Source organism: Dermacentor variabilis, chromosome 4 (assembly GCF_050947875.1).
Source record: "Dermacentor variabilis isolate Ectoservices chromosome 4, ASM5094787v1, whole genome shotgun sequence".
Lineage (NCBI taxonomy): Eukaryota > Metazoa > Arthropoda > Arachnida > Ixodida > Ixodidae > Dermacentor > Dermacentor variabilis.
The window spans coordinates 96,681,174-96,693,296 of record NC_134571.1 but is presented as its reverse complement, the minus strand read 5'-3'; the positions used below and the strand labels follow the sequence as shown (position 1 = coordinate 96,693,296).

At 43.2% G+C, this 12,123-nt stretch overlaps 1 protein-coding gene across 1 annotated transcript in view; it reads right to left on the bottom strand.

Moving 5' to 3' along the window:
- Positions 1–12,123, bottom strand: part of pic (DNA damage-binding protein pic) — a 60,257-nt gene that overhangs the window by 26,190 nt on the left and 21,944 nt on the right. Inside the window, exons 8-13 of the mRNA XM_075689881.1 lie at positions 10,233–10,341; positions 8,534–8,712; positions 4,766–4,929; positions 3,438–3,568; positions 2,464–2,648; positions 1,009–1,104 (exon numbers count right to left, since the gene is read on the bottom strand). Of these exons, the coding sequence (XP_075545996.1) occupies positions 1,009–1,104; positions 2,464–2,648; positions 3,438–3,568; positions 4,766–4,929; positions 8,534–8,712; positions 10,233–10,341 (864 nt within the window). The remainder of the gene's footprint in view (positions 1–1,008; positions 1,105–2,463; positions 2,649–3,437; positions 3,569–4,765; positions 4,930–8,533; positions 8,713–10,232; positions 10,342–12,123) is intronic.

Here is a 12,123-nt window from a genome sequence, read left to right as displayed (position 1 = left end):
TTCTTACGTTTGATATGCTTCACTGCATGACAAATATGCTTCACCGCAATAGTATGTGTGCTTCGCCACGTAACAGGGCTCGACTGCGGCGAAGCTGACTTAAAGAACTGACAACAGCATACCTGCCAACCTGAAGATTTGGAAATTCGTAAAACTATCACGGTGGGGGGGGGGGGGGGGGGGGGGGGGGGCGTGGCAGCACTTTTTAGTCGTTAGAATAGAGCCCTACCACCAACTGCAAATGATATGGACACTTGAGGCGCAGTCACCCAATCGGAGCCACTACCGCGATGTTGTCTTGGTATTGAAGAGGTCACACAATCTTCTGTGGATGCGAGAAGGCTGGTGCCTCGTTCGATAGGCACATTAAATTTTCAGATATGCGAGCCACACGCAGTCTGTTTAGCAGCAAAAATGACGAAGCCAAGTGGACACAATGTGACAGTCCCTTCAATCAGCTCAACAGCAGAGCCAGGGCAGTGTTCTGCCTTCCACTGCTGGCATGAGCATTGTGCTGAGCAGCTGGTCCAAGTGGAACAAACAGTAAACATCAAGCTAAGTTATCTAATAGTTTCATTGGTTGCTGGCAAACATCAAAGCTTTCCACTGGTCTCATTTCATGCACCAGTGATGCATGATGCCGTGTGCCACGCCTTTGGCAGCACTCGCCAGACCAGCATTGTGAGATGCCTGATAGATCCCAGGCCAGTGTTTCTGCTGTGCAGTAGCAATAACCTCATGTGTTGCATAGTGTGAAATGTCACTCTTGCATTTTAATAGAACACAATTCAAGGAGCTCGAGTGCAATGCTAAACCTTGCTATTACTGCTAATGCTTTGTGCAAAACTACCAACAGTATTTAGTGCCATGTTCATGATTTAAGACCGTGGCTTCACAACAAAGAGAACCCTGGCAACATGCCAAAGGTTTTGAAGTGACTGATATTTTCTCCAGTAAAAAACAAAATAAACTGAAAAAACGAGATGCAAAAAGGAGGGTGCAACTTGCCTTGGCAGCTCCCCAAGAGGCACAGTTCGAATGTGGAGCTTCTGAATCTCATCAATGGTACCAATGAGGAGGGTGTTGTCATTGGCAAGGGCAAGGCTGTGGATGAAAGCAGCACCAGGTCAAGAAACTATAAAACAGGATAAGGCTACAAAGGCCACAACAATGTGTAGATCACCTTAAGCAATTGCTGAAGGTGACTCGGTTAGTAAGCCGTCAATTGCATTGACAGATAAAGAACTTGTTTTTTTGAGGTCGCTCATGCGCTCTCATTCATCTTAAGGTGGCGGTCATGGTTTCTTTGAATTTTGAATGCATACTCATGTCGCTTTTATGCTTTGGGGAGGGGGGGCACTTTTGTCTTGGTGTCTCGGTATATATGCGTGTTACTCAAAATAAAAATCAGTTGGAAGTCAGCGCTTGTCTTTGTCGTTCCTTTGGTTCCTGTCTATGTACGCGCTGAAAGTGATGTTTGCAATGCACCAATGCCCCTCTTGGGATCACCCAAACATTCTGCCGAGTCTCATCTTTCCTGCACAACAATTGCACAATAGCTAAGAGTGGTTTGGCCTCAACATTATCAATTGCCAACCTGCCCATCCTGCAATATTACATTCTGTCTACAATCATAGGCTGTGGCTTTCGAGGAGGCCACCAATTGTCACACCACAACAGGATTTTCATTTTCAGAATGTAATATTGCAGGCATGGCTCCCTATCTTTTATCTGCACCTTTAATAAAAAAAATCGGTGAGGTAATAAGTGACAATTGATGCAATGGAACACAAATGAGAAATGCTGTACTAGGCTTGAAATCTAACAAGCAATATGCCCAGTCATACTGCATGTCAGAGCAGTAGTGTACTACATAAAGGCTTTATGGTGCATATGTTTCACATGAAGTGCTTTTGCAGATGCTTGGAAGAATGTCAGATGATAGATGCACATGGTTCTGTGAGCTAACAATAGCAGTAATATTTGTGCATGTGTCTGGCACATTTTTGTACTGGATATGGCAGGTCTGCTATATGAACAATATGCAATACAATGAACAGACTGTATCATCTGTTGGCAGCAAGAATTACTACAAGGCTCTGAGTGTCAGCCTAACAATATTACGTGTTCTTAACGCATATCAAGGGGCTGCTAATTGCAACATGTAACAATCGGGCTTTGCTTCAACTGGTTGATAGCATTCATCAACATTTTATCAGTCATTGCTTCCACAAGAAATTCAAGTCACAGACTGAACGCTTGACCAGCTTAGTTCACATCGAGACATCAATTAGGTGCCTATTCAGAGACACCAACTGACATAGTCTTCGTATTCTGCTATACTGAAATGGGCCCCACAAGCAAGTTTTTCCAAATACTACTATAAGCAGAGGGCCCAGATCATAGCCAAAAGAATGAAACACAAAGCCAAAGCAGAACAAAAAGCCAGTAAACACCAGTCACCTGTCGGGATAACCCTCAGAGTTGAGAGGGCACATGTGATTGACCTCCTTGAGATTCACATTGGAAAACACCAGCTTGTGATTGCTCGAATAAATTACTGTGGGTCGGTCAGAGCAGGCAAACACATTGCTCGTTGAGAGCGACTTGAATGTCTTCAACACTGTCGGCTGTGTGCCCAGGGTAACCTGCACGCGGCAACAGCATGACCGTAAAGAACATCGACTAGCACGATGCTTGCAGGAAACTGCATTAATGAAACATAATGATGTGCCGTGGCAGTAATAATAAGTGCCATGACAGTGCCCCATACTAGTGCGGTAAACATGTCATCAGCCAAACAGTGCTCACAGCCTGCATTGTGGCCAACATGGGTGTGCTTTTGTGGAAAGGTGCAGGGGCCAGGAAAACTTCCTTACTATTCTAACAAGGCAGCCTGCCAGATCATTACCACCTATGAATGCTCTGGAAGATGCTGACAGTCCTTGGCAGACTACTAAGTACCTTTTTTATATACCTTTATGGAATTGCAAATATGTCCAATGAACAGTGTGCAACAGGTAAAAAGATACTCTGAACTAATGTTCTGCCAATTTTCTAGTTGTGAGCCCTAGGCAGCTAAAAGAATGCAAATTTACTTCTGAAGATGATGGACTTATAGCATGCTTTCAAGTAAACCCTGCTGCACTGCAACCTGAAGAAATTCTTACTTGTATAAACCCAATGACTGCTAATAACAACACTCCCTTGACCTTTGTAGTAGTGTCATTCAGCAATTATTAATGCAAATTATGTGATGTGCTACGACAAAGGGGTCTGGACAACTGCCAATACAAATGTTTAGGTTACTGTCTTTCCCTGAATTTTACTTGCAGTTGTGGGTCATGCAAAGATTACACACTCAAGTGTTGTTACAAGCTGCTGTGAACTTTGCACGAGCTTTAGCAATGTCTTAAAAAGAAATAACCTTTGCTCACCTTTTTCCTGTCCGTAAGGGCACCCTTTGTGGCGTCAAGTAGGAAGTAGAATAAAGAGCCATCTCCAAGGGCACACAGGAGATAGTGAATGCCTTCAAATGTTGTGATCAGTATCGACCTTGGGATTATCTCTGCACAGCCACAGATTAGACCAAAAATAGGAATTATGAAAGCAGTGCCGAAATCATATTGTGACTCACTTCAATGTGATCCCGAGGTAAATCACAAATAGCAATCACAATGAAGTATGCATTTCCATGTACTGTAAAGTTTTACACTGTGATACCGATCATGTAGCTTTATCATTCCTCATCCGATAGAAAAAGCGTGACAACAAAGCACAATTGCTATAAACATGTACATATTTTACTTTTTTAATTGCACAGTGATTTTAGGAAAGACCCAGAGACATACTTCAGTAACAGCAAGCAAGCAAAAAAAAAAAGAAGGCGCCAGGTGCAAACATCATGCTTTCTTTATATGTGTGCTCCCAAATGTAGTGCAGAGATTTCTGTCCTGAAAACTTTCCAATAACACAATGCACTTCGCAGTTATAATTTCACTAAATATGAACAGTGAACAAGGCTGACATCAGACCTGTGGAAGTCAAATATGGCTGCCATGGCGAGTGTCTGTATTAGGCAACTGCCTGCCCATATGGTTCAAAGAATGCGAATTGCGCATAACACTTACATACACACAGCTGCTGCTTCCTCTTAAAATAAATAATGAACTTTCATTTTTTTATGTGCAGAAACCAAGTACTATATATATCAAAGCCCATATTAACAAAACATTTTTCATGTAGATGTTTCCCACATTTGGTTATTGCTGTGGCAATCTTCTTGTGCTAACAGCTATCACATGTGGGCAATGCCGAAACACCAGCCCACAAACAAAAACTCTTTTGCGCTAGAGCAAGGTAATGAAGCTCTGTCAATACAAGCACAAATGGCATAGCTGTGATGATCTGGACACAGGATAAAATTTCAGCAATGCCTAAAGTTACAGGAGACCTTTTTTTTATTAGAGCACAATTTCAAATCATTGAGCACTTCTGTTCCTCCACATAACACTTTCATGATGGAATTGGTAACACACACTCCTGCTTCTATACCGTCACTGACTACTAGGTGGTCTGAATACAAATGTGTCATACTTTCATGCAAGCTCTCCATGCTGCTAAAAGCAGCATCTGTAACTCGGATCAAATAGCATTATCCCTGCAATGAGCCAGAAAAAATTCACAAACACTTCTCCTCACTTGCACTTCCCATGGCAAAACAGGAATAGAGAGTGAGCAAAGGAACTACTGAGCATCCCCTCACCGCCTCCAATGTTCTCCTTCTGAAGTTGCTGAAGAGAGGGCAGACTGAGGATGCGAATGGAGATGTCCGTCCAGAGGCCCACCGCACATAATGTTGACTTTTCAGCCCCTTCCGTAAGGGGTGTAATGTCCAGGCAGGCAACCTCATTTTCCAGCTCTGCATTACTGCGGCAAAAGGACAGATTCTCCACTTTACAAATTCTGTCCTCCTCTACTGGCACACTGTGGCATATAAAATGGGCCTCTTCAATTTTCCATCCCTGACAGTCCTGGACTGCTAGAGGCAATGCTTTCAGCCAATGAACTTTGTGTACCCAGCATCTCGGGCAGTCCTGGACAGTCCAGGAAAACAAATCGAAAAGGGCTAATGAGTGAAACTCATTTACGCCATGTAGCTTGAACCATGTTATGATACACACATGCAGGAAGTTAAGCAGAAAATTGGGTCACTAACTAAGTCAAAAAAGAATGTCTTGATATTTCGAGTTGCCTATGGAACCCTTGTCACAGTCTTTGATAGTAAACAGATAGATTGTAGATAATGGTTCCACAGGAAATTCGAAACATTGCATACTTTTTCTCAAATGTGCTGCCGGAATGTTAGTTGATTCACATCTGCAGGTATGACAAACACACATCTTATACGGGACAAAAGAAGGTAGACACAAGACTGGTGCCAATCTCATGTCTATGTTCTTTTGTCCCGTCTAAGGTGTATTCTTGTCAGACCTGCAAATTACTACTTTATTACTTGGTCAGTGATGCAATTTTCTGCTCAACATGCTTTTACCTGACCAGATGGGATTCCATCATACTTTTGACCACATTCACCCAGGAAGCATAGTGAAATGCAATATGTTTTGTGACCTCACCCTTTGTGTGGCACAGCAATTGGTGCAACCGGGAAGAAATAAAACATCACGGCACAGAGTAGATGGTCCTACCACAAATGCAGCCTTCTGCTTTCTACCTGAGAGCACTCTTAGCTTTAAGAGATTAGATGCCTTTGAAATGGGCACTTCTAGCAACATTTCACTGCATACACACGGCCAGTGGATCTGCTGCTGGCATTCAATGAGTCAGTGCTGCCCCCAGGATATTCTTAATTTCATCCTACTAGCGACAATCATCCCTGCAAACCCACCACCAGGATGCTTGGTTCAAGCTGTTTGCCCCAATTCAGTTTCAGCAGCATGTGATTATCCATAACACTCGTACCTGCAGATCACATTGTGATGGAACAAACTAACACACAGAGCGGAGCACTGTGAAACCTTGTCAGCGACTAAGCCGAAATAGTGGTGCAGTTGCCTCATTTTAGCCACTGTTTCCTCACAACCACACACGACCTCAACCAAGCACACATCATTTTAGTATCAGGCATCCAGCATTCACATCCGGTCAACCAGAAACAATACAGCAGTGCAAAGGATGCCCAAGAAAATAGCATGCACAATGACATCTTCATCCTGAAGTGAAGCATTGCCTTCTGAGCAGCAACTGCTACGTCAAGACAAGCCTTGGTGTTTCCAAGTGCACTGAAGCGATGCCGAAGTTGGAAGCTCAAATGTCAAATGTGCAAGTTTACGCTTTCCGTCATCCTGAACTACATAAGGCCTGGATATAGCATGCATAATTTTATTGTGAATTATGTGCCCACAAGTAAGTAATCTTTTTTTTTTTTTTCTTTGCATGGGGGAAATTCATTGGGCTGGTCACACAAGGTGACAGCTCTCCCTCCCCAGTGCAGAATGTACAATGACGCCACACCTTCATCAGAGACCCCTAAACCCTTTAAGAGTGCCACACGTTTAAGGGCTACGAAAGATGCCCACAGCTCGGGGGTGATTAGCTGCAGAGTCTCTGTGCGTGACCTTGCTACATGCAATGTCTCAAAAACCCTTTCCCTGATCCCCTGGATAAGTAACCCATGTGAATGACCCTCACGGAATGCGGATCAAATGAAACAAGCTACAGTGTGATGATCTGCTAACAGCCCTACATGCTCTTAAAGAAGCATTGCGTATGGTTTATACACCACAAACCTTGGCAGTTAAATGTGGCACATTGTCATGGAGGTAGGCGACTTAACACCATTCCAGGCAGCTTGCAAGCTTTAGATTGTCGCAATGAGTGAACAGTAATAATCAAGAGACACAAATTGAACCATTACATGATGTGAAGTGGGCTGACACTTCTTGTTTTGGACAAAAATTGGCTGTTATATCTAATGACAGAATATTATTGAATATATTACACTGACGGGATATCCTCTGACAAGAGATTAGCACTCTGTTAATATGAGAAACCAAACAATTTGTTCAAGTAGTTTCATGAAATACAAAGTTTAGTAATACACAGTACTTCAATAGAGAGTACCTCATTACAACAAAGTTTAGTTACAGTGAAAGATGCCTGCAGCCCCAGAAGACACAAAGTCATCAGCAGAGTCATTTATCACAGGGAAACTGGAGGGCAGGACGACGAAACACCAAGAAGGAAGGCATATACAAGCACTTAATGCATTTTCTTTCTTCATGTTTCATCATCCCAGTGCTCTAGTTTCCCCAATGATAAAATACCAACTAGCCCAGCTACCCTCCTAGGGGACAGTAGTTGACTTGCCCTTTTGTGTGCATCTAAAGAAGAAGCCATTGACACCTAGGTTAACCATTTTGCACAGGATGCAGTAAGCCTAGCAGTAGGCCGTAAGGAAACCTTTCCAGCAACTATTACGTATTAACGCTTTCATTGCCACCAGTGAGGTGTCTTAAAAAAAATAGTTTTACTTCAGGTGCTCCCATTTAAATAAGCGATAATGAAGAAATCGTCTTGCTCAGTCAATGTGGTGACATTTGTTGCTTTAAAAAGAAGTTTAAATATGCGAATTGCAGGGACAAGCTTTCATTTGGGGTGATCAATTCTTTTACAATACTTCCTAAAAATCAGATCTTTTAAAATATCAAGCATAAAGTTTAGACTTCTAATTCTGTAACAAAAACTGAGATCCTGATTCTTTAAAATGCATCTATTGGGACATCTAAAGCAGGCAAAATTGATTATACGCAACTCTGAACTATGCAACCATCTGTGAGCACAACTTTTGCAGAACTTGCCGAAATATTGTAATAACCTTATGTAAGCTGTAATCTAATGCATTCACCATATTTTCTTTAGGTGATATAACAGGTAAAGCTTACAGAATCATACCTTTCTTTATAGACTTGCATTACAGAGATCTGAATTGAATTCTGGGGTTTTACATACCAAAACCATGACTTGATTATGAGGCACACCGTAGTGGGGACTCTGGATTAATTTTGACCACTAGGGGATTTTCAACGTGCCCCCAATGCAAGGGACACGGGCATTTTTGCATTTCACCTACATTGAAATGTGGCCGTGGTGGGTGGAATTTGATCCCGCGACCTCATGCTTAGCTGCCCAACACTGCAGCTGCTAAGCCACTGCGAGGGTATTACAGAGGTATAAACTCCGATTCAACCTTTTTAACCTACGTTTAGCAACTTTTGTAACAAACAAGAAAGGCCCCAGATAAAAATTCCATTTAAAAGTTCTACAAGTCAGTAGAATAAAGCTCCAAAATCCTGTAGTTTTAATTCAATTCAGCTCAGTGGTCACCTACAGAGAACATTTCAGCATTGCTTGAATAAAGAAATCTGATCTGACCCCAATATCGATCCCTCCCTCCCACCCCCCCATGTGAGCTGGGCTTTCTCCCTCCAAAGATACAGGCAACATGGAATACCTGATCTGATTCAGGACACCATCGCCAATTTCCAAGCAGAAGACTTCCTTCCGAACGGCGCACACTATTTGGCTCTGGTTGCAAGTCACAACACTAATGTTACGTCCGCCTGGTGGCTTCCACTCGTTCAGCAGCTGCTTGGTCTGGCTGTCCACAAGACGTACAGCTGCTGCGGTGACCTGCACCATTGAAGCAACCACAATAATTATATTGCTGGCATTGTCAGTATCACCATGAGCGACAGGAATAAGAAAATCTAAGGGGCCTGGCTTTTTGTTAGTTACAGTGAACCCCACTGATATGCCCCTTGTTGCATTCTCCAGGCTGCTACAACATGTTTCCATGGTCTCAACCTAAATCCATTTGGCTCCTAGTGTGTATTACATTCTCATTTGATACAGCAACATTCTGTAATGTTCCTGCATCATACGTTGCATTTGAAAGTGGCCGCCACGTAAATATAACTGTGCAGAGAGAAATTACCACTAGCATGTTGCAACAAGCAAATGATTCGTTGCAACAAGTGAACGAAGTTTGCAAAAAACGAACAAAGTTGCACAAGCCAGGTGCTGCGCAAACATTGGGAGAAAGCATGCACAGAGCGGCTGGCGAAGCATCTGAAAAAGTGCGAATCGATTAAAGCCTACTGGGAACCATGCACACTGGGCCACTTCTGCCAAGTACAGGAATACATTTATTTTGGGGCCTGCAAGGGTCTTATTTGCATTTGACAATTACCGGTTCTCTTTAGTCAGCTTCGACGCAGTAGTACGGCGTTATGCAGTGAAGTGTACACTACATACTGCTGTAGGGGCCACTGTCACGGAACACTGTATGTGTCCCTTAATTATACACACGTGCACATGCTATTTCTGGTCACAGTATGAGCACTGAGACATCTAATAACTGTGCTGGCAGCCGCTCGGACTGTTTCTGACGTTGTGCTGTGGTGATTTGCACCTTTCCTCAGGCTGGTACCAGGCTGGTTTTCCAGGCTGGTACATTTTTTCTCACGGTTCCTTTAAAGACATATAAATGGGGCTCTACTGTATAACCATACGAAGATAACAGACAATGAAGCCAGGGAAAACATTGAGAAATTCATTCTTACACTTTAATTTAAATCTAGAAATGTAAACAGGAAATGAAAGAACAAAAAGATATCTTGCTGCAGGTGGGAGTTGAATCTATACCTTCCACATCACACATGCAGTGCTTTATTTAATTACACTGGTGTGGCAGCCATCCACTTTCATGGGTATTTTTGTATGCGCACAAGATTAGCCCTCGGAATGTTGGCTAGCACCCCCTCATGGCTATGGCGGCAGATGTGGTACACCCTTTTCAATGCAGGCCAAATGGACCGGAAACCCTCATACGCTACCTCACAGCATCAAGGCTACCAATGTTGAGGCCCTTGCTATACAATGAGCAAGAATAAAGGGATCTGAAGATCTCGATTTTGTCACCATAGTGCTACAATGTACTGATTAAAGGGTCGCCACATGCATACATTTATTTTGGCACAGGTGATCACGTTCGCGTAACAATATTATGTCTAGTGCTCAGTCTGTTGGCTAACACTGAAAAACATTAGATGAGATTCTTGCCAGACAAGCAATGAGTTCCAATAAGGCAGTCTGCATGCAGCATGTCATATTCAGTTCTGGATGATGCCACAAGGAAGAGACAGACAGACCTGAATAAGCTGCTTGTTGCGAACATTGCCACAGAAGAAAGTCTGTTGGGACGTGTCAAACCCAGCCAGCTCCGTTTCTTCCACTTCTTCACCGCTCAGCATGAGAACCCTAAGAAAAGAAAGGCAAGAAAGTTAGTGGCACAAGACCACTTTCGAGCCACCAGAAAGTAACGCATCTGCAATAACATAACTCAAGTTGTATTTCTATAACTGTTGACCTGAATGTGTGCATTGCAGCATGTTTATGATAGAACGTGTAAGCACGACTGAACAAAGACATAGAAAGAAACGGATGCGCAGAGACAGCACTGTTCGGAACTGTCCGAAACTATGTTCCAAACTTTGACGTAGTAGTTCTGCGGAAAACCGCAAGGTGGAGACAAGTAATGAATAAAGGGAAAATCAGACATCCACCCGTTCGTAGCAATTGCTACAAAGGGAACCCATATGGGTTCCTCGAAAGAAAAGCCTCATAGTTGAAGAAAAATTCGTCCTGGTCCGGGTCCTGGTCCGGGTTTCCGCAGAACTACTACGTCAAACTCTTGCCTTTGCTTCGTGTTGTCGACAAATTCGACTTCGCCCTACCATCTGCTAGCCGCCTGGTTAGCTCAGATGGTAGAGCGGCTGCCCCGGAAAGGCGGTGGTCCCGGGTTCGAGTCCCGGACCAGGACGAATTTTTCTTCAACTATGAGGCTTTTCTTTCGAGGAACCCGTATTGGTTCCCTTTGTAGCAATTGCTACAAACAGGTGGATGTCTGATTTTCCCTTTATACATATGTTCCAAACTGTGCTGTAAATACATCATGCTTTTCCTTCACCCCACTTACACGTGGATTGACCATCACACAAAGAGCAATGAAAAAAATTAAATATTCTAATACGCAACAAAAAGGGGAACACTCCAGCACTGAGAGAAGAGGTCCAAACAGGGGCTGCACTTAGAGACCAGGTTTCTTGTCACAGTAGCATTTAGATGCTGCGGCAACATTCAGGCCACATTCAAAAACAGTCAAACCCATTTATAATCAACTTGATCGTTCTGCGAGAAGTGGTAATTGTATCAGTAGTTTGTTACATGTGAACATGCCCATCAAAACTGAAGCTGGCGTCAGTAGTAAGATTTGACACCTTTTTGTGCCCGAAAATGAGATCTTCAGCATATTAACTCTTGTTCTTGGCACTTTCCCACATCTAGCTGCGAAGGTCACCTAAAGAGTGACATGTGGCATTGTAGCTCTTACAAAATGGCACCTTGCAGATTTCTTTCACCTGCCATTTTGAAACTACCAGTGCAGCCACCACTACATTTTCTTCAAGAGTTTGTGATATACACCACAGGCTGCTCATAGCGAAAGTCACAAGAGTATCGAATATGTGCACCATAAGTGGTACCGCACCCTAACCTGAACAACATTCTTTAAAGACTGCACATGTGCAAATCATGTACATAAAGCAGCTGCTTCTATCTAAGAATCGAAACATTTTGACCAGGATGTTTGCACCCATGTAATTTACAAGCATTCAAAAGTTAACATTCAAGGACTCACGGCCTTTGCATGAAGCAGGCAAAGTTAAAAAAAAGAAGAAAAAAAGATGCGGAAGCAGCACAGCCACCAAACCCACAGAACCAATGTAGAACGGTGACTGAATGGTGTCTTGTTATATTTCTCTTTTCACATATGAGTTTGTGTGGTGCCCAAAACATGGCAGAGCTGCTTGTGGCTTTCTAGCACAACATTATTTCGCTGCGCAAGTCCAAGAACATCCAGCTAGGGCAAATCGGCAATGCTGACCAAACACCGGTTTATCAGGACATGCCATCGCCCCTCACCGTGCACGAAAAGGGCTCTAAACAAGTTTATGTCCGGTCCACTGGCAACGAGAAAACTCG